The 27,705-nt window shown below is 47.9% G+C and overlaps 1 protein-coding gene across 13 annotated transcripts in view; it reads left to right on the top strand.

The window, feature by feature from the left end:
* NAV2 (neuron navigator 2) overlaps nt 1-13,457 on the top strand; it is an 854,704-nt gene extending 841,247 nt beyond the window's left edge. For 11 of the 13 annotated variants that reach the window (XM_073808687.1, XM_033862619.2, XM_073808683.1 and 8 more), the window contains 2 exons: nt 5,286-5,489; nt 8,180-11,554. In XM_073808687.1, the coding sequence (XP_073664788.1) occupies nt 5,286-5,489; nt 8,180-8,305 (330 nt within the window). In that variant the 3' untranslated portion in view covers nt 8,306-11,554. Of the gene's footprint in view, nt 1-5,285; nt 5,490-8,179; nt 11,555-13,212 lie in introns of those variants that run through there. The other 2 variants (XM_073808684.1, XM_073808682.1) reach the window with 2 other exon arrangements.
* The last annotated feature ends 14,248 nt before the right edge of the window (nt 13,458-27,705 follow it).

Below are 27,705 nucleotides of genomic sequence, written 5' to 3' on the forward strand. Positions count from 1 at the left end.
GGGCTTGAGAAGGAAGGTGGTGCGCCTCTGGTCACTGGTATTTCATTGAACGGGAGCATGTAGGCTGCGTATTCAAGCCACCGTGTTCAAATATAAGTGATTGTGAAGACAGAGAGTAGCGAGAAATTCAGCCACCCCTTGACCGGCCTTAGTTTCCAGTGCCTGAAGATCATTAATTGATGGCAGCATTGTTTTTAATTATAATTGACATACAGTATATTAGTTTCAGGCATACAACATAGTGATTTGATATTTTTGTACATTACAAAATGACACTGTGGTCAGTCTAGTTACCATCTGTCACCGTACAGAATTATTACTATATTATTGACTATATTCCCGATGCTGTACATTACATCCCCATGACTTATTTATTTCACAGCCGGAAGTTTGTACCTCTTAAATGCCCTTCAGCTATTTTTCCCATTGATGGCAGCATTTCTGTTTTGTCGAATGTGGCTTTTGAAAGAAAATACGAACGATTTCAGATCTGTCAGTGGACTCTCTTTAGGTAGAAAAATTCACGGGTAAAGTAGCCATAATTTCGTCTTTACTCAAATGGATTTGTTAGGACCGCAAACCCAAACAGCCACCCAGTCACTCCTGTTTGCTTGGGATGCCCCGCCTACTGGATTCTTGGAGTCTGTTACGTTCCAGAAGCCTCTCTCTCTTCCCATCAGGGGCTTCTGGGGACTGCAGTAGAAACCCGCGCTGCTTGATAGAAGCCACAGGAATTGCAGGGGAGGAAGGGGCACTGTTGCCTTCTATTTCTGCCTCGCCTCTCACTTCTCCCCTTTGCTTCTTTGCCCAAATATGTCTCCTGGTGCAGGACAGGAGTGACCTAGAGTGTGCTTGGAAAAAGTCGTGGGTGCTGTTGCATAAAGCACGTGGGTGCCCAAGGAGGCACCAACCAGGAGGGGTAGGCTTTGCTCTAGCCTCCAGCTACACATCAGAGGCCCCTCGTTGGTCCTCGGTAAGGATGGACAGCGCTAAGGCCCTGCTCCTTGGACCTCAGCTTGAAAGAAGACCTTGTGGGCATGGCTATGAAAGTCGGGTCTGACCTTCCCTGCGCATCCTGGAGAGGTTGCTGATGGATTTGATCTTCAGGGGTCTCTTTCCCACCAAGAGCAAGGAGGCTGTAGGTGAAAGGATTTGGGGGTGGCTGTGGAACAGCCCGTTCAGGACAAGGAACAGAAGCATGTCACCGTCTCAGGAGACTCAGCAGTTCACTGTGAGGCAAGAAAAGTCATCACTTCCCTGTGCTGTTGAGGTCTTTTGAAGGACAGTCTTTCAAGAACATGGAAACAACCAGGGGAGGCAGCCAGAGTTAGCATTGTACCAAGTTGCTCAAAAGTGAGCCCTCCTGCCCCAAACCTGTGGCTTCATCCCATTCTGCAGCCTGGGAGACCCCATGGACTCTGCAGGTTCATGAGGAACCCTGGAGTGTTCTTCATGTCTCTAGTTTTGAAGGAAACTTTGATGACATTTACTGAGAGGCTGCTACCTACCAGGCACTGTGCCAGGGGCCTGACAGGCATGATTCCGTTTAGTTCTCAGCGCCCAATATGCACCTTAGAGACGAGGAAACCAAGGCTCACAGTTTTTGACCCTTCCCCAGTTCACTAGGCGGGGTGTGGACTGAGCCAGCGTCGTAGCCCATAGCTGACTCCTCGGTTACTTCCGTGATTTTTCAGGCTGTCCTGAGACCCCTGTTACTCCACCCAGAGCCCTCAGATGGCTCAGGGAACCAAGTATTGTGTTACATAGCGTGACGTTCTGCATAAGATTTCATTTGACAAAAAGACTCTTCTATTCAAAAAGAAAAGTTTAAAATTCCTCACTCTCCTTCGTGTTACCTTGAGTCCCGTGCTCACTGTGTGCTGGGCGCTGTGCAGGCCACTTACTCCGCCCTGACTCTGCGAGGAGTGGTGTGGCCATGAGGTGAGCGCACTGTGGTTCAAAGCAGGTAAGCCCTTGGCCAAGGTCATAAGCTAAGAAGAGGTGGAGTCCCCAGATTGGGCTCTGGCGGGGCTGCCGGTGGTGGTTGGCAGCACAGAGACCCTGCTGCCGACAGGTCTCACCAGGGGCTTCCAGTCAGCCCCTCCAACAGGCACAGCCTTGCCTGGAGGAGATGTGGCATCGCCCCCTAGTGGATACCAGGTATCATTGCAAGTTTTGGCTCCTGAGTCTTTTCCCAGTAGTGTGTGTGTGCGTGTGCGTGTGCGTGTGTGTGTGTGTTCGCGCGCGCAACTGCTTGTAGGCTCTTCCAGAATGTGTACCTTGATGCCTTCGTGTGTGAGAAACGTGCATCCCACAGAGTGAGAAGGTGCCCAGTGGCCAAGTTTTCAGTTTCCAGTGTCTTGGCTCCCTCTTCCTGCCTTGGGGAAAGTGAATGTCCTGTTTGTCCGTCTGTCTGTACAACTGTCTGCTGTTTCCCAGAGCTGCCTTAGGGCTCTGCAGGGGGACCAAGGAGCGTTACGACACATCCTTTGCTTGCCACGGTACTTACCCAGCCATTCATCACCTGGACTTAGACATGTCCAGTGGCAAGTGGGGAGCCTTGTAAAAATATTCTCTGTTCTTGCAGACGACATTGGATATGCCCAGGTGTGCATTTGTCTTATGACTTAGCCCTCAGCCCTGTTCCCCTTTGGAATTTTCATTGTAAACACTTGCCAAAGTGTCTAAAGCCTGCAGAGTCACTCAAAAGACCCCTGTCCCCCTGGTGGAAAGGGGAGAGTGGGGAGCCATTGATCACATGACCCAACCTGCTCTGAGACTCTGGGCAAACCTCCCACTGCTAAGCCTCGGGTTTCCCATCTGTAATCTGAAAAGTGTGGACTAGAAGAGTTTTTTTCAGGCTGGCTCTGTGGACCCCCAAAGTTCCTCAGACCACTCATAGTAGGGTCAGGGGAACAGAGCAAAAATTTAAAAGCCACGGGGCCAGACCCTCTAGGAACTTGATGAGCTCGGAATTCTAGGCTCTGTTGTTCTGCAGCCCTGAGCATCTTCTCTTCCAGGCTGGAGGATGGAGACAGAAGCAGTAGCTACCAGAAACGACATTTGGTTCAGCCTCACACATGTGAAATCTGGCTTGGGAAAGTCAGCTGAGTGCTGTAGGGAAAGCCCTTGGAGGGAGACGCTTCTACAAGTTGCAGGAATGTTTCTCATGCGCAACAGGCTTTTTCAGGTCTAAATATCCCCAGGCGCTTTGTGCTCCCTTCCTCCCTGGCTCGTACCCACGCGCACACGAACCTTCACATGATCCCTTCCTGCTCGGACCGTGAGTCGCCTTTCCAATGCCAGACTGAGCTCTCAGGCCTGGAAGTCACCGCTGCCCCAGGTTAAGGAAGGTTTCGCAGTAGACGGGACTGGAGCACTAGACAGGAAGGGCGCTGGTGTCTGAAAGCGCTGAGCTCGTAGAAGGCTGTGTATCTCGAGTGGAGGGAGAGGCTGTGGATGGAGGGGGGTGGCGGCCCTGTCTGCAGTGTGGGCAGGGCAGGCACTTCCCTGAGACCATCGGACGGGGCTTAGGCAATCGTGAGACAGTGGAGGGAAAGCAGGCCCAGCCCCGGTGACGTGTCCTCGTCGGGTGGACAGCCTGGCCTGCATCTCCCTGCTCCGGTTTTGGCCGAGTCATGTGGCTCTTGCCGATACCGAGTGGCTCCGAGTGGAGTCTGTCAGGAGGGGTGGAGAAGGGAAAGGCCCAGACAAGGATGCCAGGGTCCTGGGTTCGAATCCAGCGCTGCTCCGAAACCTTTCACAACTGGCTCTTCTCTTTAAGCTGTAAGTTCTCCATCCAGTAGATGAGACGGCTGGGACCCCAGTTCCTTCCAGCTGAGGCAGCCTGTGACCTGGGAAAGACGTGATTTTATCAGTCAGAGCTCAGCTCTCCTGTACTGTCAGCCTTCTCTCCCCACATCCCCCTCCCTCCCCTCTCAACTGTAAGAGTTCTGGGAGGACAGAGGGCACAGGCAGACGGACAGACAGGCTGCGGTCCAGATGTAATTCCACTCTAGAGCCCCCCCCTGCAGCCGTTGTGGTTCAGGGGCCTTTGGTCTTCGTACCCCTGTGGTGCCCTACAGAGGGGGTGCCCTTCCAGAGCCACAGGTGGCACTCTCCTGGGTGGGCACATCTTGGCCTGGCTGTGAGCCAGTCCTGCCACATCTGCTCAGACTTAAGTGGTCCACGGACCTGGGCAGACTTGGATTCCAGTTCTGCCTTCCCTCGTCCCTGGGCCTGGCTCCTTGTCTGGGAAACTTGGGTAGTGATGCTTCCTCTTGGAAGCACATGGTGGTTAAACAAGGTATTTGTCAAGTGCTTCTCGTAATCCCTGGCATGCAGGGAGCTGTAAGGTGTGGCGGCAGGGGTGGTGTTAAAGGGGAAAGCTACAGAGAAGGCGCCCAGCCACGTGAGATGCAGAGCCTCGCCTTGGGAAGCGGTGCAGCCTAGGTTTTTGTTCTTTGAAGAGTGTATGTATTTCTTGAAATTGCCAGAAGAAGTCACTAAAACCATTGTATTATTCGGTATTTCAGGCTGAAGGAAAGGAGCTTGGAGGCATGGTACTGGTCTTACAAAATTATGTGATAATTCCGCTTTAAGAGCAAATTAGTTGTTCTGGGCAATTTTGAGAAACACATGAGGGAGAAGCAGCAGTTACAATTCCAGTACCCACATGGAACCCCTTTAACAATTTGCTGTTCTGAAAGCGCCTCTACAGCGGGGGCTCTTTGAGAGTCAGCCTCACTTTAAGAAATGGGGTTTTATCGAGCCAGAGCCATTGGTGACCTCTGCCTGGGCTGCTGATACCCAGCATCCCATCTGTGTGCCGTGGAGGGGGGGAGGTACTCAGTGGGATGACAGCACCTCTTTCCAGCTCCACGTTCAGTGACATCGTGTTGGTAGTTGATTGGCCACGGTGAGAGTATTCATATCATGGAAACTGGCAAACACTTCAAATCAGAGAGTTGTTTTTCAAGTTGGATCAGCGAGGCTTAGCATTGAGGGCAACGCAGTGAGTCAGTGGCAGAGCTGAGGTGTGAGCCCAGGTCAGGCTGACTTCAAAGCCAGTGCTTTTACTCCCTAGGTCATGCTGCCTTTGGTCTTAGCACATCAAGGTGTCCGTGCCTTGGATGATTTCCTTAGGATTTCCTCTGGAAGTGGAATTACTCCATCAAGGGAAGCATAATGCTGGGCTTGGAGAGTTTTTCAGAAAGTTGCAAAACCAGGCCTGCAGAAGAGGTCTCGGACCACTTCCTAACTGTTCCTTCTTTCTCTGTTTCCAGCTGTATGGAAGGCGGGCCCCCTGGGAGGACCCCGCCAAGTGGGTGATGGACACCTATCCTTGGGCAGCCAGCCCTCAGCAGCACGAGTGGCCTCCCCTCCTGCAGCTCCGGCCCGAGGATGTCGGCTTCGACGGCTACTCCATGCCTCGGGAGGGGTCAACCAGCAAGCAGATGCCCCCCAGCGACGCTGACGGAGACCCGCTGGTGAGTTCTCGGCTCCCAGAGCAGCTCGGCATTCACTGAGCACTTACTGTGTATTGGGCCTCATGCTAGCTAGGCGAACCGGAAATTGGGAAGTGACTGAGCCCCAGCCTTGCTTTGGAAGGCTAGACCTATCCTAAGATTTGGGATAATTTTGCCAATATTTTCGCCAATATTTTCTTCCTTGTTTTTAGTTTTTCACTTGTGTCTTTAACCCCTCTGAAATTTTTCAGATAAAAGATCAAGAATTTGATTTTTCTCCCTAAATGTCCCTACACCACTCTTCGCCCTCTGGTTTGAGTGCCAGCTTTATCATGTCTTGCCCAGTAGCCCAAGCCACGTGGTCAGGAGTTCAGGCAGGGAGAGGTTTGAGGGTGGGAGGGACTCATGGAGGAGAGGGCAAGGGGGCCTGAATGCGGGTCCCCTGGCCAGTGACGTGAGTTAAGCCTTTAATGCTGCCTGAGCACCTTTACTCCACTGTTGCTAAAGCAATAAAGGCCCTTTAAGAAGAACCTGGGTCAGAGATCATACCACTGCACTTCTAGAACTCTCTGCCAATGTAAGACCCATACGTAGGCATACTGCGAAATTAGACCTAATAAATCAAAAGCCCTATTAAAAGAAGGTTGAAGCACATATACCGGAACCTCCCATGGTTAAATGACCATTATCATGCTATAAATTCAACCCTGAGCTCTCTTGGCAACTAAGGCGAAAGGAAAAACACTGCAAAGAATATTGCTTGCATTACCTAATGAAAGAACATATTCATAAGAGATGCGGCAGGATTAAAAGACAGTTGACTTGCTGTTCTATCCCTAGTGACTAACTGCTTTGCTAGATAAAAAATAATAATAATAGGTGCTTTGGGGTTGTCTGCCACTCCTGACTGGTGGGATGCAGCTGTGGTCCTATTGAGACATTTTAAACGGGGATTTGATGTTAAATGGATTTATGGCTTGTATTACTAAGCACAACCTAATTTGCAGTGTTTACCACAGTGGTTTTCCAGAGGAAAGAATCAACCTGTAGAAGGCTATCTCTAACGTTAACCGTTCCTAAAAGCCACAGTCATGGAACTGTTTTTGTGGGTTCAAGCGCATGAACTCTAACTTACGTAAAAGTAGAATTTAGGACATCTAGAGGAAGGAACGGCCAGCTCAGCCCTGGACAGTCTTTTCTTAACCAGGGATATTCGTGTCGCTGCCTAAACACAGAAGGCATTTAGGTAAGACCCGGGGTTCTCTGAATCGTTACACAGAACTGTCTTTCCAACCTCAGGCTCCCAGAAGTCAGCTATGCCAGCCCAGCTCCCTCTGCTTACCAAGTTACGTACTTGGTGTTTCCCCCAAGTCCTGTTCTCTCCGCCCAGGACCACAGGTGTCTGCTACGATAGCCCTCTTGTTAACTGATCTCTCACCCTCCTGAGACTGAGGCCTCCAGGAGGGCAGGACTGTCTTGTTTTTATTCCAGACCATGTATTATGGGTACACAGGGAATGTTTGATGAGTGAATGAATAATCCTGGCTGCGAAGGATTTTTCTTTGGACTTCCGCTCTACCCCTTCCCAGTTGCAGGCATGCAGATGGACACCAGATGGTGGTGCATCTGTGGTTGGCCCACCCAGGCCCACTCTGCTAGGCATCCTGAGGGGCGGCCAGCCAGGGGGCAGCTGGACTTCACACCCAGCTGCACCAAGTCTGAAGATAGCTCAGAGAGACCCTATCTTCCTAATTTTGCTAGATAAAATATAAAATACATACACACACAGTTTATAGTTGTAAATAAAATTAAAGTATTGATAGTTTTCAGTTCCCCATCTCCCCCTTGAACACAAATGACCAATAGACTGTAGACCAGGGAAGATGCAAGAACACTGTCTTTAAACTCTTAAGAGAAATGACGGTGATGATGATAGCAGACTTACCTCATTTATTGAACAGTTACTATGTGCCAGGCCCTCTCCTAAGGGTTGAATACACACCATGTCGTTTAATTCCCTACTTCAGCCCTATGGGATGGGTACTGCCGTTTTCTCTATTCTGTGGATGAGGAACTGGTGGCTCAGATACATTAAATAATTGCCCAAAGGTTTCTGAATTGGAATCCAGGCCTCCCGGTGCTCTGAGGCTCTGCTTTACTGATGCTATCCTCCGCCTCCCCATGGAGACCTTGACAGGAGCTGGAGCCCAGGTGACTCCAGGCTGCGCTCTGGCCAGAGCCAGGACTACAGGTGGGCTCGATGCTCATCGAAGGGGGAGCCCTGTGCCTCGAGGTCAGCGGTGCTGGGGCGCTTGGCTGGCATCTCACCCAGGCTGAGGGCTATATTTGAGTAAGGTGCCCCTCCCAAGTAAAAAATATATACACATTATCTTTTAGAGGATTTTGTATTTTCAGTGATCTGCATGTATGAATCCACACCGTAACGTTAGAGGGCAGGTATAATTATTCACATGCGACCAGTGAAGAAACTGAGCTGTAGCGGTTAAGTCACTGGCCCGAGGTCATGCAGCTAGTAAGGGGTGGAGCCGAGACTTGAACCCTGGAAGCCTGGCCGAGGGCCCGTGCCCTCGTCCACCGCGGGCCACAGTCCCCAGGGTGAGTCTAGAGGACGTGGCGTGAGCTTTGGAGAGGCCAGGCGCGGCCAGCCGACCGGACCGGAAGCCATGTCGCGGTCTCCGCTCTTTCCCCAGATGAACATGCTGATGAGGCTGCAGGAAGCTGCCAACTACTCCAGCCCCCAGAGCTATGACAGCGACTCCAACAGCAACAGCCACCGCGACGACATCCTGGACTCGTCCCTGGAGTCCCCTCTGTGACGGCCGGACCGCGGGGCCTGCCCTCCTGAGCCAGCCCCCGGCCTCGGCGCGAGTGCCGCGCGAAGACCCGGACCCTCCTCGTCCTCCAGCCTCGACCTGGGTGCAGGCACCCCGGGCCAGCCGCCTCGGGCCCGCTTCCTTCACGGGGAGAACCGCACCATCTTCTGTGTCAATTATTGTCCTGCCTTGTTGCTGTGACCTTCCTAAGACACCGAAGGATACTTCTCGGGAAAGGACCATCACCGTTGAAATGAAAAGGGTTTTAAACAAAAAAGCCAACCCACTTGAAGCTCTGAAACCAAACAGCATCCTGCCCTCAGCGGCCCAGAGACAGAAGAGATTAGAGCAGAGCTGCAAGCGGAGACAGCAGGGCTTCCTCCGCGCACAGACCCTGCAGCTCCAACCCCGCCGCCGCCCTTCCACCACACCGGCCACACAGAGATCCAATGCCAGCCGGGGCCCTTGCTTTGGTCACACTCAACAAACTGCAGAGCCGCATCGCAGGAAAAACTTAGGAAAAACAAATCGTGCTTTCTCTTTGGTTTGTTTTTTAAATGGTGCTCTCCTTACCCGAGAGGTATTTTGCCTGTTCCAGTTCCTCCCCCGCCTTTCAGACCCATCAGCCTCTGGTTCTTCCATAAGTGAGAGCGAGGCCGAGCGGATGTGGCTATAAACGCAGAGCTGCATGTGTCTGTCTCCTTCTCGTACAGAAATGAATCAGGTCTTATTCCTGCTAACACTGTGTACAGTGACAATTGGTCTACCTTGGCGAACCGATCACCCCTTTGAAGATGAGGTTGAGTTTCTCCCTTTCTGACTCTTTTGATTTTGAAGACTTTTTTCCCCTCTCCTTCCCCTCATGGTCAGAATCCATCCTTTGGTGAACGTGAGAACCGCAGGAGTTGGCTTTTGGTTTGGTCCTGCTGAGTTTTGGTTTTCAGTTGTCCATCCTCACAGTTCTGCACACTCGCTGCCTCCTGCTGGGGCCGGGGTTGCTGTGCCCTTGACAGTGGCCCAGGACCCCGTCCTCAGCACGTGGGTGAGCGGGACCTTGCCTTTCCTCCTCGTCCTCGAGGCTGCAGGACACACGTCGACACCTCCAGCATGCCAGCCCCGACCTCAGGTGGGGTGTGAGGTCACCTCGCAAAACACTTGCACTTTCCCCAGAACCAACGTGACGTCACACAAGTCAACAGGTGGAGGCAGCTGCTCCCTTCCAGAAGCTCTGGCCTCCGGCGGACGAGCCTTGCCTGACCTCTTCGGTGCTGACCTTCCCAAAGCGATGCCTTAACTGGTTTTGTACTCACCGTGTTCATTGATGAGTGTCGTGCCTGCCTGGGGTCTGTTTTTCTGTTTTCCCCATCAGAGCAAACAGGGCTAACAAGTCATCTACTCACTAGAAGAACTCAAGCTAATGTGACTTTTCTCATCCAAAAGACTCATTCGTGTGGATGTGTGACTGTGGGAAAAAGAAAAAGGAAAAAAAAAAAAGATCTTTTTGTTTTTAGGTTCTTATCAGTCTCCAGCTAACGCCCTGACTTGATGACGATCTGTCTTGTGCAGGAAAAGGCAAAAGTTCCTACCATGTTACATGACATTGTTGAGCCCGTGCTCTGCTCGTACGTGTCTTCAGCATACCGGTATTTTCTCTACGGAGTGTGGTCAATCTTTGAGTCGTTTGTTTCTGTTTTATTTTTATCGGACCCCCATGGGGGGAGTCTCTGTTAATGATCAGGGGTTTTACTCCATTTTTTTTACATTTCTATTTCCAAAGGTCCCTCTCTCAACATCTTTTATTTTCTTAACCACAAGAGCTTGACCTGAAACCAGTCACATTACATTGGATGACACCCTTTGCTTCCTCTTTGAAAGGAAGAGGGGAATGTGTCTCTCTAACAGGTGAATGGAAAACCTCTCAGCGTGCTCTTTTCTTTAATCTCAGTAAACTCAGACTCTATTCTGCTAAGCCTTCCTTAGTCATCTGGGTGTGTGAGTGTGTCTTGTTCTGTTTTGTTTTTCATAACATGTTTAAAGCATGTATTTAGCCTGTGACCTCAGGGGTCAGTCACACCCTGAGCCTTCTGGTAAACCTGAAGAATGGTCCTTCTCAATTTATCTCCCAGCAATGACCTTACACGCTCATACTGTGAATTTGGGAGGAGGTGAAATGGACTTCTCCTCATGGGCTGTTTTCCCGGTCACCTTGTGAGTAGACACCTGCCAATATCCTTTGAAACGTTTTTTGGTTTTGGTTTTGGTTTTGTTTTTTTTTTACAGCACCCTCTTTTCTCTTTCTTTTCTCCCCCGTCCCACAGACTTCCCTCCCACCGGGTCCAGGCTCAGCGCCGAGACCTCTGTCCCTGGTGCTGCCTGACAAGTGAACGGTGGTTTCAAGGAGTGTAGCCTTGTTCGAGTCACAACTCGGGGTCTTTCCTACAGTTTCCGGAAGCAGGGTTGTCTGATACGCACATTTCTTACTTTGGTCCTGTTCTGCTTTTGTGTCGCTCACCTTTGACAAAGTGACTGTGCTCATTTAGGGCTCTGTCCGAAATGCTTCCACTTTGCCTTTTTCTACAGTTAGGCTAATTTTGAAAATGTGTGAAATTCTATGCAACATTTGTGTTGAGTTACCAATGGAAGCCAAAAGTTTTCTTTCCAAACTGCCGAGAATTTTACAGGCCATAAGTGAGATGGGAATTCCCTTTAGTTTAAGGTGGTGGGTGGGCAGGGGGGGACACGGAACGAGACTTGCCTAGACCTTTGTTGTATCTTGGGGACATATTTTATTGTTGATGCTTAAACTTCAAAATTCTGTGTATTCGAATTTGATAATGGCGAATCTACTTCAAAAGGAGAAAATAATCCAACTTTGTGGATACGAAATGGAAGGTTTGCTGTTTTGATCTAGTTATTTCCAGTGGAGCAGTTTATGAAATATGTTCTATAAGATGTACATTTTTTCATTGTAACATAGAAATTGTAAATAATTGATTAAAGTGCTGCATTTTGATGAATTTTTTCTAGCCATTTTTAAAGAGAAAACTAGGAATTGAGTATTTTGTGTACGGTATGTTTCCGTCCTCCCTCCCCGTCCGCCGTCCCTCCCTATTTAATTTTCATTTGTCATGAGGTTTTTGGATTTGCCAATGATCTGCCGGAGATCATGCCCCACATCATAGAGAATAAAGCTGATGATTGTACCAGTCTTAAATTATTCATGATTCAATAAAATTGATGCTTATTTATTCAGATTAGTGGTTTGGCTTTTCTGTGCTAGAGAACGTCCTCGTCGGAGTTCAGTTTCATGCCGGGAGGAAGTCATTCTTATTTGGATGCAGGAAACACAGCGAGAGCTCCCCAAAATCTGCAAACCCATCTTTGCTGCTGTGTCATCGGCATCCTACCTCTTCCCAGTTCCTTGCCTCAGTTATTGCCCGTGTGGAGCTTCTTAGCAGTGCAACACTTTGTGCTCCTCCCAGACTTTGAGTCACTGGGGATCTTGTGGAATTGCAGATTCTGATTCAGCAGGTCCAGGCTGGGACCTGCAGTTCTCAATTTCTAAGACGCTCCTGGGTGAGGCCAACACTCTAGGTCCTAGAACACACTTTGAGGCAAGCTCTATCTATCAGTATCCAGCCACCCCTCACCCCCCAGTCGACCCCTTGGCACAGGAAAGTTTTTTTTTTTAATGTATTGAGTACCTACTGATTGCTAGGTGCTTTCCCAAGTGCTCTAATATAATCTACAAAATTACCCAGAGGAGGTAAATATCCTTACTCCCGTTTTACAAGTGAGAGGAAAAACAAAGACAAAAACTCAGGCTCGGAGAAAACAACCTGCCAAGGATCCTGCAAGCTAAGAGTTTCAGCCCCGTATTCCAACCCCAAATCCTGCCTCTCATCTCAGGGGCCCCCTTCCGCATTGCAGCTGATATCCACTGCAGAGCATAGGCAGTGGGAGATGACATCATATCTTAACCTTCACTTTTACCAGAACAACAAAAACTGTAAAAGGCTTGGTTTGAAGTGAGGCCTGTGGGGTCACTGTGAAATTGATCCGACCCAGCTGGCTCAACTGCTGGTGATGTGAAATGTCCCACTCAATGTAGCACACAGCAGTGGCCCAGCCAGGAGGCAGGTGAAGAATCCAGACGTTGAGAATAGGCAGTTTTTAATGCCTGTCAAAAAAAAAAATGAAAGGGAGCTGGTACAATGGTGTGGCAACTAGATATCCTGAATTTCCAAGGTTTTCCACATCAAATATTCCACCCCTACGTTTATACAATGAAATATTACTCAGCCATCAAAAGGAGCAAAATAGTGCCATTTGCAGAGACATGGATAGATCTAGAAACTGTCATACAGAGTGAAGTAAGAGAAAAATATCATATAATATTTCTTATGTGTGGAATCTAGAAGAATGGTGCAGATGAACTTATTTGAAAAGCAGAAATGGAGACACAGATGTAGAGAACAAACTTATGGATCCCAAAGGGGGAAGGGGTGTGGGGTGAATTGGGAGGTTGGGATTGACATATATACACTACTATGTATAAAATAGATAACTAACGAGAACCTGCTGTATAGCACAGGGAACTCTACTCAGTGCTCTGTGGTGACCAAATGGGAAGGAAATCTAAGAAAGATGGGATACATGTATACGTACAGCTGATTCACTTTGCTGTACAGCACAAACTAACACAACAATGTAAAGCAATTTTACTCCAATATAAAGATGTTAAAAAAAATAAAGAATATTCTTCTTCCCAATCCATTTTCTTAAGATATTCTCTCCCTTGACCATAAAAAGAATTTATGTAAAAAAATAAAACATAAAAAAGCAAGAACTATAGAAAGCATCATATGTAATGTATTTAATGCTAAAATGTTGAATGTGTTCCCTTTCAGATTAGGAGACAGATAAAGATGCCTCCTTTCATCAGGTAACATCATAGTAGAGAACCCCAGTCAGCACAGAGAAGCAAGAGAAGTAAATCCTGAAGATTGGAAAGGAAGAAATTGGACTGTCTTTACTTACAGATAGCATTATGTACTTAGGTCATCCACAAGAATTCACAGATAAATGATTAGAAATAATAAGTTGAAATTTTTTTCTGGATACAAAGTCAGTACATGGAAATCTATTGAACGTCTATATGCACCTAAATTTTTTTAAATTTAAAAATACCAATTTCAGAGCATCAAAAATATCAAATACCTAAGAATAAATTCAATGTAAGAGAGGCAAGACCTCGGAATTCCCTGGAGGTCCAGTGGTTAGGACTCCGTGCTTCCACTGCAGGGGCCACGGGTTTGATCCCTGGTCAGGGAACTAAGATCCTGTAAGCCACGCGGCACGGCCCAAAAAAAAAAAAAAGATGGGCAAGACCTCTACGTAGAAATCTATAAACCATGGGGAGAAGTGAAAGACCCCAAGATAGGGAGGAATAGGTGATGTGTATGGATTAGATGACTCAATGTGAAGATGTCAGTTCCTCCAAAACGGTCTAGAGAGTTGATGCAAGCCCACTCAAAATCCGGACATAATTTTTATGGAATCGACAAGATGGTTTTACAATGTATAGTGAAACGCAAAAGGTGAAGTATAGCCAACTACTGAGCCTGCACTCTAGAGCCTGCGAGCCACAATTACTGAAGCCCGCGCGCCTAGAGCCTGAGCTCCGCAACAAGGGAAGCCACTGCGATGAGTAGCCTACGCACCACAATGAAGAGTAGCCCCCGCTCACTGCAACTAGAGGAAGCCCGCACGCAGCAACGAAGACCCTATGCAGCCAAAAATAATAAATAAAATTTTTTTAAGAGTATTAAAAAAAAGAAATAGGGTCTTTTCAGATGTAATTAATGAAGAAGAAGTTCTGTTGGAGTAGGGTGACTCTGTATGCACTATGCCTAGTGTCCTTATAGGAAGATAACCTAAGGATATGAGGGAAGAGGCCCACGCGAAGGTGGAGGTGGAGATGGGAGCTGTGCAGCTGCAAACACCCCAAGGATGGATGTTCCTTGCTTCCACCAGAAGCTGGGGAGAGGCAAGAGAGGATTCTACCCAGAGTCTCAGAGAGAGCACTGCCCTGCTGACACCTTAGTTTCAGATATCCAACCTCCAGAACTGTGAGAGAATAACTCTCTGCGGTTTTAAACCTGCCAGTTTGTGACACTGAGTTATGGCAGCTCTAGGAAACGCATACAGTTACATACCCAATGTATACATGTATGCACCGAGAAATATGGACACAAATGTTCACAGCAGTTATCGCGTTCATTATAACAAAACCTGGAAACAGTCCACAGGTCCACGGACAAAATTGTGATGTCCGTCTCCTCCAGCAGTGAAAATATTTGTGGGTGGATGTTGAGTGAGTGCTGAGCGAAAGCAGCCGAACCCAAACTGAGGCCAAACGTGTGATTCCATTTACATAAAGCTCACCTGCCGTTAGGTGTGGGCGCGTGTGTAGGTCATAAAACTAGAAGGAAAAGCAAGGACAGGGGCAGTGGTCAGGAAGGATAAGAGGCTCTGGGTTGCTGGTGGTGTCCTATTATGCAATTCGGGTGGTGATTTCATGAGCAGCTGCTTTGTCATAGATCTCTAAGCTGTGTATCTTCGTGCACTTTTGTCTGTGCCTGTTATACTTCAAAATAAGGTTTTTACAAAGTGAATGCTACCCCAGGCTGCCTGCCTGGCCACCACACCCAATGAGTGCTGCAGGGCAGCCGAGAACGCTCCTGCCCGTGAGCAGACTCAGCTTCCCAAGTCCGTAAACCAAGGACACCGTTTGCGTCCACCTCGACACTAACTGATGTGTGAGCTTGGATGAGTTAATGCCAGTTCCCTGTGCCTCAACCCGCTCTGAAGTAAAATGAGGCTAAACCAGCTGTGTCTTGCAGGATTCAGGGAGGCAGTGCGGCCAGAGGGTTCCTGATGCCGTGAAGTACTCACTCCGTCTCCCTCATCCTCCCAGCTCTGGCTCCTCTGGCTGTGCAGTCTCTCCAGTGTGTCAGGGGACAGAGCTGCTCGGCCTCACATGGGGGAATTGGGTCCCATAGGAGAGGATGCAGAGAGGTGAGTCTGGACTCCAGACAAGGGGAAATCGTCCTAAAGGCTGCTAGTACGCTCCCCATCACCATGGGAGTCCAAGCACAGAATGGAGGACCACCTGACAGCAGCAGCGGAGGGATCCCAGCCCTGGTTGGCAGGTGAGTTCCAGTGGTCTTTGGAGCTCTGCTTGCCTGGTAGGATCACTTCAGACAGGGCATAATGGAAAGAGCACTGGAGTCTAGAGACCTGAGTTACTGGCTCCTATCCTGGCTGCCTCCTTCAGACAAGTCCCACCTACTCTCAAGGCCATAGTTTTCCCATCTGTTTAATGAAAGGATTGGACTAGCTCAGTGGTTCCCTAATATGGCTGACCACCCCGAGCCCAGGAAGCACGTTAGAAACAGACTATGGCCCCCCTTTAGCCCTGGAGAATCAGAAGGAGCTGGGGACTGCCGACTTCTCCCAGCTCCTTCCATTCCAGGGTGCAATTACGGGCAGCCCTTTCTACTCACAGTGGCCACGAGGGGGCAGGAAAGCCCAAACAATGCCAATCCTCCGCTGGGATGGACGTGCCTTTCTTGGCAAAATTTCCACCCTCTCTCTCTCTCTCTCCCTCCCTTCCTCCCCGCTCCCCTCCATGCCCCCACGCCCCCCCCCCCGCCATATTACCAAAAAAGGATTGGATATGATCCTCAGACAATTGAGTGTAGTATTTTCCCTTCTGCCCCATGCTTGGAGGATGAAGCTGCATTCCCTAATAAATGGAATATGGAAAGGAATTGACGTGTGTCAGGCATCTTGTTAAGGCAAGGAATTTGCCTTCATGGATTCCTGTGACCTGCATAACAGTTGTGTGAGTGGGTATCATCATCCCCACTCTATAGACTGTTAAGGGACTTGTACAAGGTCTCACTAATTAGGGACAGAGTAAAGATCTGAACTCAGGGCCCAGTCAGATTCCAAAGCCTGGAGTCTCTCCTATACCACATGGTGCCCTCCACCTGCAGTTGCGGAAATGCTTACATCCATAACCTCATTGCTGGTCCACCTTGGCCCTGCACGTTAGGCCCGAGAAGACATAGTTGCATTCACAGGAGGAGGCAGATCAGAGAGGGGAAGGAAGTTGTCCCCAAACACACCTGAGCTGACAGTGCCACCAGAACAAGAACCCAAGTGTCCTGGCTCCCTTTCCTGGGCAGCTAGGGAAGCAGCTAGGCACACAGGCTCTGGAGTCCTACAGAATGGGTTTAAATCCCAGCTCCCCCCATGCATAAGCTGTGACCCTGAGAAAGTTGTTACTCCCTGAGCCTCAGTTTGCTCATCTGTAAAATGAACATGAAATATCCACCTGTAGTAGATGCTGTGTCCTTCTCAGCACCCATCATCCTCTCTTCCTCACTAAACCCTGACGGTGTGCAGGCATCTACCCCTCCCCGCAAGGTCGTGTGACTCAAGGAGGCTGACTCCCATCCCCAGGTCCAGGGCGGAGTCAATGGTCTAATGTAAAACCCAGTCTGTTTCCTAGGGGATGGGTCAGGAATAGACCTATGATGAGGTTTGTGGGAAAGTCTTTGGGGAAGGGGTGACTTCTGGGAGAGTTTATCTCTTAAGAGAGATCCTCAGGGGAGAAACGCTTCCTCTTCCTCTGACTATCGTCGTGTCTGGAAGGTGACCTCCAACGTGGTGCCACCGGCTCGAGACCAGCCTGAGGCTGAAGCAGCGGGGAGGCAGGCAGAGCAGAGATGGAACTGGATCCTGTCGTCCAGCCAGCGACTCATCTGCGGCAGGAGTCCACTCTCCCTCTGGATGCCTAGTTAAATGAGATAATGCGTGGAGTCTGCTGAGTCCAGGTTTCTGTCACTAGACACTGGGAGGGAGCCTGGAGGGTGCTTGAGGGACGTACCACCTGCTGAGACAAGCTCTGTAAACCGCTGAGCGCAGCACCTGGCGGCAGCAAGCACTAAACCAGTAGGAGCTGCTTCTCCCCTGGGGGTTGCCTGTCCACCACAGACACCAGGGTGAAGGCCTGGGCCACTCTGTGCAGTGTAGGGTGCTGGCCAAGACCTTGTGCTCTGCAACTGGCCTGCCTGGGTTTAAACCCCAGTTGTTTTAAACCATGCCTGGGTTTAAACCCCGGTAAATCCACTTACTAGATGTGTGACCTTGGGCCGGTCACTTAACATTTCAGTGCCTCTGTTTCCCCACCTGTAAAATGGAGGTGATAATAACAGGACCTACTTCTTGGGGTTATTGTGAGGATTGAATGAGTTGAGACCTGCGAGGCTCTGAGAACAGCGTGTGGCACGTTGTAAGTGCTCAACAAACGTTAGCTGCTATTGTCATATTTGTCCTGAAAAGGTTAGCAAGATCTTAGGTTGGAATTTTTGGGGGCCTCCTGCCTAGTGAGGACAAATATAGTTCGTTACCTGTGATGGAAGTGCTCCCAGAGTTACCAGAAAGGGGACCTCTTCCAGGGTCCGAGAGTGGGCTCTTGTCTAACACTCGGAAGTGAATTGTCCAAGGAGACACGTGTCCTGACAAAGCAAAAGACTTTACTGGGAAGGGGCGCTGGGTGGAGAGCAGCGGGTAAGGGAACCCCGGAGAGCTGCTCTGCCACGTGGCTGTGGCTCGTAGTCTCAGGGTTTATAGTGGTGGGGTTAGCTTTCCGGGTTGTCTCTGGACAGTCGTCTTGCTAGTGCCCACATTTGGTCTGACGCAGGTCCTTCCTGGTGGCGCACATCTCTCGGTCGACATGGATTCTAGCGTGAGGGTTTCTGGGAGGTTGGCAGGACATATTATGGGCTGGCATCTCCTCCCTCCTTTTGTTACCAACCAGGGTTCTTGGCCTTCCCCAATCAATACAAGTTGACTAGGGGCCAGACAAGAAATTCAGGCAAGGCTTTACTGGGGCCCCTGCTGCAGTGGGGGAGCGAGAACAAACCACAGGTTCCCTTGCTTTCTCGCTCCCCAAAAGGGGGCAAGTTTGTTCCTTATATGGGATGAGGGTAGTGGTGCGTCCAGGGGTCGGGCCAGAAGGGTGGCTTAGGTGTTTTGCCCACCCCTTAGGTGGTGTTGTGTGCAGGGGTCATGCGCAGTACCTTGCTTTTGCTCCTGACACCCTATTTTTGTTCCAGGCTTTTCAAAGGTGGCAGTTGGGTTTTTTGGTCTCTGTATCTTTTGGGTCCAGAATTTGCCCCAACTGGGCATGCACACAGCTATTTTTAATGCCATGTAGTTTCTTTGTATTTTGTTGCTGGAGGAGAGGTGTGTCCATGTGCAAGCATTGCAGCACTGCAGCAAAGGGTCCCAGGTCCCAGCCTGTCTCACTTTTGGCCCCTCCCAAATTCTCCCAGCTAGTTTTCAGCAGCAGCGCTGCCTTCCTTACTGGGACCTCCTGTTGTGAGACAACTCATGCAAGGGGTTCTTATTGTGCTTGGCCAGGGTGGGCAGTTTCAGTCAATGGTTCCCTAGCATTAGGAGACCTAGGTTCCAGTTCAGACACTGCCATGAATTTGCTGTGTTACCTTTAGAGAAACATTTCCATCTCTGGGCTCAGGATGGTCAGCTGTGCAACAAAGGCAACATGCCCGTGAGATCTCTTTTAACTGCTGACCTCTTCCGTTGTTCCCTTGGCGTGTCTTTGCTCTGTATCCTGATGTGGGTGAGCCGTGGACCAGCCTCAAGCACCAGGTCAGTGGAGGAGCTTGGCAGGTATCTGTGGGTTCGAATCCTTCCTCCCTCTGCTGTCTGGCAGATGAACGAGGAAGTCCTGGGTCCACAGTGAGGTGCAATCTGTTGTGATGCAGCTGCCGTCTTGAAATTCTTCCTAAATTTTGAACAAGGTGCCCTGCATTTTCATTTTGCACTGGATCCTGCAGATTATGTAGTGGATCCTGGTTTAGATTCACGTGCCTGAGTCCTATGTCCATTCATCGAGCTGCGTATGGGGGACAGCCAGCCACACCCAGACCACATCGACCAAAAGCGGGAAGAACTGGCTCGCTAAAGGCAAATCGAAGCGTTGTAACCAAGAGAAGGGAATGATTGCCACGTGGGCAAAATTAGACAGGTGTCCATACCAATATGGAAGTGGGAAAGTTCCAAGGATGTGGGGAAACTCTGTGCTGTCCAGTCTGAACCTCCACAGTGTGTGTGTCTCTGGAGAGCATCACACAACCGTATTAGTAATACTCAACCCTTTCCCGTGCCAGGCACTGTGCTAAGCATGTTATATGCACTATCTCGTTTCATCCTCAGAGTGACCCTATGACATGAGTATTATTAACCTATCGCTAATAATAAGTATGATTAAGTTAATGATTATTAAGTCAATAGTAAGTATTATTAACTTAATGTTAAGAGACATCGTCTCTTCCACCTGTAATGGGACAACCAGCTAAGGAGTGCCACCCACACTCCCTCGATGGACACAGTGCATTGAGAAGATCCCCCAACCCCGTGTTCCCGGCAGCCCTGTGCCTCCCCTTCACGGTCCCCATCGCTCCACTGCAACGGGCTGTTACCTGTGTCTCCTCCACACATGGTGAGCTGGAGGCATACTGATTCCACCGTGGGATTCTAGCACCTGGCACAGAACTTGGCTCCTATCAGTAAAGGTGATAAGGACAGAGAATAAAGAAAGACAGAAGGAAATGCAGACGTTTAAAGGGCTCAACATGGGAATTCCCTGGCAGTCCAGTGGTTAGGAACTGAAATCCCACAAGCCGCATGGTGTGGCCAAAGAAAAGAAAGGACTCGACGGGGAGAAAGTGAGGTAGAAGGAAGCCAAGCTTGAGGAAGTTCAGAAGGTAAACACCCTAGGTGTGCACATGAAATAAAGTTACATCAGCAAGGATGGAAAAATGCTTACAAATGAAGACCAGCGGAAAGAAACAGACCTAACTGCATCAGATTGATGACAGAACTTTGTACAATTTAGTGGAATATAATCTTATATTTACATGTAGGCATGCTGATGGTGGTGCTGATGTAGTCATTCCGGTACTGTTTTGTGAGTAATGTATGTAGGTTAAAGCAAATATATTGTATGGGGTAACAATAATTCTCACATAGGGTGAGAAAAGGGGGATGAAGATATGGAATGGGAAGAAAAGAAGAACCCTATGCTGATGTAGATGATGAGCATGATCTCTCTGTCTCTTTCTCCTCTAAGGGCATGGAAGCAATGATATTACAGTACAAATCAACACCCTTAGCCACCAGATCCTGATATCTAAATACCATTCCCCATTAAAAAATAAACCTGAGCTTCTTAGAGAAGTGGCTGATTCCACGTATGGGGCAGAAGAATTACAAGGTGAGCCTGGAAACTCTGGTTGTCCCAGAAAGCATGGAGGCGCTTAAGAGCTACTGGAGACATAGCTGAGGGACTCCCATTAGCTGAGTCTGAGATCACTGAGCGTCCAAAAGAATAATGGTGGTGATGCGTCATAACATAATTGAATAAACTAAACATCGTGGGTCCACGGGGATAACAAAAGGGTAAGGGTGCCACTCAGAGGTGCACTGCTCAGCCTCAGGCCTCCCTCTTTTGTCAAGCAGGCATAAAGGGATAGTTTGAAAGAACCTGGGGAGACAAAGGTGAGGAACAGTTCTGCATACATAATATTATGAAGTAGAGACTTCATGGTGAGAGAGGAGGCATGAAGCATTTTTCTAAAATGGGAAATTGCACTTAAATTCCAGATTTCCCACTTCCCCCAGGCCATCTGACCACTTCCCACGTGGTAACAAACAGCTGGACGGAGCAGCAGTCTTTTAGGCGGGCTCCAGAGTCCCCGCCAGTCCTGGCCCCCTTCAGTATGTGTCACCTGCCTGATCCCTGAAAGCATCTGCATTTATGACCACTAGTTACTAATGAAACTTAAAAGCTTTTGCACAGCAAAGGAAACCATAAATAAGACCAAAAGACAACCCTCAGAATGGGAGAAAATATTTGCAAATGGAGCAACTGACAAAGGATTAATCTCCAAAATTTACAAGCAGCTCATGCAGCTCAGTATCAAAAAATCAAACAACCCAATCCAAAAATGGGCAGAAGACCTAAATAGGCATTTCTCCAAAGAAGATATACAGATTGCCAACAAACACATGAAAGAGTGCTCAACATCATTAATCATTAGAGAAATGCAAATCAAAACTACAATGAGATATCATCTCACACCGGTCAGAATGGCCATCATCAAAAAATCTAGGAAAAAAAAAAAAATCTAGAAACAATAGATGCTGGAGAGGGTGTCGAGAAAAGGGAACCCTCTTGCACTGCTGGTGGGAATGTGAATTGGTACAGCCACTATGGAGAACAGTATGGAGGTTCCTTAAAAAACTACAAATAGAACTACCATATGACCCAGCAATCCCACTACTGGGCATATACCCTGAGAAAACCATAATTCAAAAAGAGTCATGTACCAAAATGTTCACTGCAGCTCTATTTACAATAGCCAGGAGATGGAAACAACCTAAGTGTCCATCATCAGATGAATGGATAAAGAAGATGTGGCACATATATACAATGGAATATTACTCAGCCATAAAAAGAAATGAAATTGAGTTATTTGTAGGTGGATGGACCTAGAGTCTGTCCTACAGAGTGAAGTAAGTCAGAAAGAGAAAGACAAATACCATATGCTAACACATATATATGGAATCTAAGAAAAAAAAATGTTATGAAGAACCTAGGGATAAGATGGGAATAAAGACACAGACCTACTAGAGAATGGACTTGAGGATACGGGGAGGGGGAAGGGTAAGCTGGGACAAAGTGAGAGAGTGGCATGGACATATATACACTACCAAATATAAGAAAGAGAGCTAGTGGGAAGCAGCCTCATAGCACAGGGAAATCAGCTTGGTGCTTTGTGACCACCTAGAGGGGTGAGATAGGGAGGGTGGGAGGGAGGGAGACGCAAGAGGGAAGAGATATGGGAACATATGTATATGTATAACTGATTCACTTTGTTATACAGCAGAAACTAACACACCATTGTAAAGCAATGATACTCCAATAAAGATGTAAAAAAAAAAAAAATTTCTCTTTCTTAGACCTAGAGCATCCAGCCACCACTATGTGTCATGCAGATGCCTCTTCTTTATCTCCCATTCTGGGGAAGAGTAAGTTGTCATTATCATGCAGAACAGGAAGAGGAGCAGATAGAATTGGAGTGCAACCTTTCCCGAGAGACAAGGAGTAGAGTTTTCCAGAAAGTCAGTGGAAGTCTTCCTGGTTCATGTATGAAGAGGGCGGCTCTTTTGAAGGGAGGCCAAATGTAATGATGGGGTGGAGTTGAGAAGCAGTGTTAGGACCTAGGAGAAGGGTTTGAGTTCTGAGATGCTGCAAAAGACATTGGGGGTTGTCCACCCCATAGTTACCCTACCCTTTTGACTAATAGAACCCCAGTTTCATTCAGGCAACAATGTACACAACCACAGAGAGTGAACCACAATTGGCCTTAGCCAAATTGGCAACTCCTTTGCTTGTGATGGGTCAGGACATGGGCCTGGATCCAGTTCTGTCCAGTGAGACAGAAGGTGTCTGCTGAAGCGTTCTGGGAAGGATTTCCTCCAAGATAAGAGATTCATGTGGTACAAAAGCTCCCTTTGCCATTGTCCTTGTGGCTTCCTGTTGTGGATCTATCATGTGAAGAAGTGATGACTGGAACTGCAACAGACATCTTGCCACCCCTGAAAAAAAACCAAAAACTCAAAAGCCAACATCTAAGGAAGGTTGAATAGAAGGATGAGAAGAGCATGGGTCTTGATGAAGCGTTGATGGACAAATAAACTCTAGGCTGCCCTATATCCTGTTCCCATGAACTAGGGGAAACATCGTGTTTGGTATACAGCTTACGTCTTCCACCTTTAATGATTCCATCCTTCAAAAAGCATGGTGGGGGTGGAGAATCTAGGGACAAGGCAGTAAGGGAAGTATGGCCTGGTCCATATTCACACCTCTACTGATGCCCATGGAGAAGTGGCAGCGTCCTATTGGGATGAGGGGTCCAAGAGTCCTAAACAATGATGAGCAAAAAGATGAGTGGTCACCCTCAGGGCTGCTGGAAGTTGTAGGGGAGTCATGGCTCCAGGAAACACTGCCAAACATACAACTTGGAAAGAACTTAAGAGGAAAACATCCTCCTTCCCAGTGGGAGTGACCTTGAAATATGAGGGAGGGAGGCTGATGATGCAAGTTGTAAGAAAGTATGAAGTTATTAGCATGCAGTGCTCTACCTATAGAGCATGATAAGCCATGCCAGAGAACCTAAGTTTCAGGCATGATCACCTGAGGAAGAAACATGACGTTTGATCAAAGCCCATTTTGATCAAAAGCATCCTATGTGAGCTACTTGGTGACTTGCTGGTCTGTGTTAGTTTCTTTTCCTATTTCGACATAAATGTATGTTCTTATTCAGGGCTCATTGGTGGATCACAGTAGGGTCATTTAGGTCCAATTAAACAGTTTGATCTTTTTTTTCCTCTCTCTTTCTCTTGGGCCCCTGCCAATATACTGCCATTTTAATTATGGAAACACTGAGGTCTAAAAAATTATATTAGCCAATTATCTTAGTACGCATGGCAATAAGTGGCAGAGCTAAGATATGAACCAAGATCTATGTGTCTTCTTTCCTCCTGTAACATTTTGCCTCTTTGACAATACATTTTAACATAAAAGTTTGTCCAAGGTCAGAGGAGCTCGGATCCAACTTCCTCTTGTTAACTCTTCTCAACCAGGTAACACAAGTCGGCTTATCTGAGGTTTTATGGGCAATTCCTTAACTTACTTCATAGCATGCTTTGTGCATAATAGCTGCTCATCACATGATTTGTGGGTATTACTCAGACTTAATAGCAGAAGTCTGAGGCACAACAGAAGGACAGAGATTGGGGGGTTCCTTTATTATTTTCCAAATCATGCCCTTCCTTCCTTCCGTGCTCCAGTCATTTCTCGAATACCTCCTATGTGCCATTTACCATAAAGCAGCTCACTACCAGAGATGGTATAAGCTAGCAATGGTTAAGAGCATGGCCTCTGGAGCAAGACTGTTTAGGTTTGAAACTTTGTCACTTGCTAGTTGTGTGATCTCCAGCAAGTTTCTTAATACTTCGTGCCTAGGTTTCACTATCAGTAAACATAAAATAAGTTTATCATAGAACCTACCTTATAATGTTGTTATGAGGAATCACGTAGGCAATAAATGTATTATTTGTAGACTAGTACCTAGTAAGCAGCCAGTAGATTTTAAATGTTATTACTCTGTCTACCTGTAACTTGGCCTTGAATAAGAGAGGTCAGCTTCACGTCCCAGTCTCCACCTCGACTGGAATCCGAAGCAGTGTGTCCATCCCCCTCCTGCTCCCCTTTATCAAAACCCACCCTCTCTTTCTGCCCACTCTCTTCTGCAGGAAATCCCATTTCCCCCAATACCCCCTTGCTCTTTGTCCCCATTCAGCATCTATCCCCCGAATCTACCGCCAAGGTTCATCCGCCCAGAGAAGACTTCACCACCTAGATCTCAGCCAGTCTGCATCTTTTTCCTGAACTCCAAAAGCACCTGTTGTCCGAGCCCTGTCCTGCCTGCCTGTGTGCCAACCTGTTCTGTGGCTGCCTTGTCACATCACACAGACTGTGAGTCATGCCATGGGGTGCAGGGCGTGGGAACGTGTCCCATGTCTTCCTCTGAATTGCCCCCCACACACACCTGTGTACGTAATCAGTGCCCATCAGAGCCTGCTAGATGCCTGGCTAACATCATTCGGTCATGCACCTCCCCTCTGATCTTCACTCCACTCCCACTCTATCCTAATCACCAAACTCTCCTTCTCTGTCTCTCTCTCCTTTTTGAGGGGGGGGCTGAGCTGCGCGGCTTGCAGAATCTTAGTTCCCTGACCAGGGATCGAAGCCGGGCCCCCTGCAGTGGAAGTGTGGAGTCCTAACCACTGGACCACTAGGGAAGTCCCTCCTTCTCTCTGGATGTATCTTTCATCAGCCCACAGACATGCTCCAGAATCAGCTGACTTTAAAAAAAAAAAAAAAAAAGGAAAAGCAAACCAAGAACCCTTCCTTAACAACACATCCCTTTCCAACTCCTGTTCCATTGCTCTGCTTTTGTCTATAGCCAACCTGATTGAAAAACTTGACTATTCTTGTCTCCGGTGACTCTCAGACTTTTTGACCATGACCCACAGTAAGAAATGCATTTTACGAAGCAGCCCAGGGCACACACACTCAGTGTGTAATCACACACACTCTCACACAAGCACCCACACTCACACACATGCACTGGCATACACACAGTCACACATAAACACACATATGAAATAGAAACAAATATTTCAGAAAACATTACTCATGGAATATACACTGAGATTTTCTATTCCATTCAATGCTATGTTATGCCATTTCATTAAAAAAAAAAACAAAACTGGCTTCTATAGACTGATTGCGTCCCCCCACCCTACCTGCTGCCACCAAATTCCTATGTTGAGACCTAATCCCCAATGTGATGATATTTGGAGGTGGGGCCTTTGGGAGGTGATTAGGTCATGAGGGTGGAGCTCTCGGGAATGGGATTAGTGTCTTTTTTTTTTTTTTTTTACATCTTTATTGGAGTATAATTGCTTTACAATGATGTGTTAGTTTCTGCTGTATAACAAAGTGAATCAGGTATACATATACATATGTTCCCATATCTCTTCCCTCTATGCGTCTCCCTCCCTCCCACCCTCCCTATCCCACCCCTCTAGGTGGTCACAAAGCACCGAGCTGATCTCCCTGTGCTATGCGGCTGCTTCCCACTAGCTATCTGTTTTACGTTTGGTAGTGTATGTATGTCCATGCCTCTCTCTCACTTCGTCCCAGCTTACTCTTCCCCCTCCCTGTGTCCTCAAGTCCGTTCTCTAGTAGGTCTGTGTCTTTATTCCCATCTTACCCCTAGGCTCTTCATAACATTTTTTTTTTCTTAGATTCCATATATATGTGTTAGCATACAGTATTTGTCTTTCTCTTTCTGACTTCCTTCACTCTCTATGACAGACCGGGATTAGTGTCTTTACAGCAGAAGCTTGAGAGAGCTCCTTCACTTCTTCCTCGGGGTGTGGAAGGCACCCCGAGGAAGGGTGTGAGAAGAAAACTGTATACCAGGAGGTGGCCCCTCACCAGACACTGACTGCCAGCGCCTCGATCTCAGAAGTCCAGCCTCCAGAACTGTGAGAAATAAATTCCTGTTGTTCATAAGCCACCCAGTTAATGGCATTTTTCTTGTAAGAGCCTGAACAGACTAAGACACTGGCCTAAACTGTTGCTCCACTTCCTTTCTCCTATTAACTTTTTGACATTGAGAAATGCTTAAATATATTGAAGTTCAAAGGACAGTATAATAAACTTTGTTGTTACCACTTAGCATTTACAAATGCTAACACTGTCATATGTCCTTCAGAGTTATAAACATGTCCCCTACACTCCCACCTCCCATTTCCCTTTCTTCCTCTTTGGAGGCAGGAATTGGATTTTTATCCTCTCTGTGTTCTTAAACTTCTACTAAATCTATGTACATCTACAACAAGATGTATTTTTCTAAGTATTTGAAAATTTTGTATTTCACATTTGTTTTGGGTTTTTAATTCATGTGAATTTTTGCATATGATGTGAGCTCAGGATCAAAAGTGTACATAATTTTGGAGAGACAGTTGTCCCAACATCCTTTATCGAAGTGCATGCTTTCTCTCCACTGAATGAGCAAACAGCAAGGTTTTGTGTATTGGTTCTGTTTCTGGGGCATTTATTCTTTAATTCCCTTCCGTTTGGCCTACACCCATGTCTCAAATAAAACTGGTCTTCTCAGGGTCCCTGATGATTTCTATCTAGCCAGATAGTTTGTATTCTCATCTTGACTGCCTTTTTTTTTTTAATTTATTTTTTTTTATTTTTGGCTGTGTTGTGTCTTCATTGCTACACACAGGCCTTCTCTAGTTGTGGCGAGTGGGTGCTACTCTTAGTTGTGGTGTGTGGGTTTCTCATTGTGGTGGCTTCTCTTCTTGTGGAGCACAGGCTCTAGGCACGTGGGCCTCAGTAGTTGTGGCTCGCAGGCTCCAGAGCACAGGCTCAGTAGTTGTGGCGCACAGGCTTAGTTGCTCCGCAGCATGTGGGATCTTCCCGGACCAGGGCTTGAACCCATGTCCCCTGCATTGGCAGGCGGATTCCCAACCACTCTGCCACCAAGGAAGCCCCTTGACTGCCTTTTTTAAAGTTTCGGGAGAACTGGCATCCCTCTACTTCTTTGCCTCTATGACAACCTACTTCTGCTGGCTTTCCTCCTACCATGAGCGCT

This window comes from Tursiops truncatus, chromosome 8 (assembly GCF_011762595.2).
Source record: "Tursiops truncatus isolate mTurTru1 chromosome 8, mTurTru1.mat.Y, whole genome shotgun sequence".
Taxonomy (NCBI): Eukaryota; Metazoa; Chordata; class Mammalia; order Artiodactyla; family Delphinidae; genus Tursiops; species Tursiops truncatus.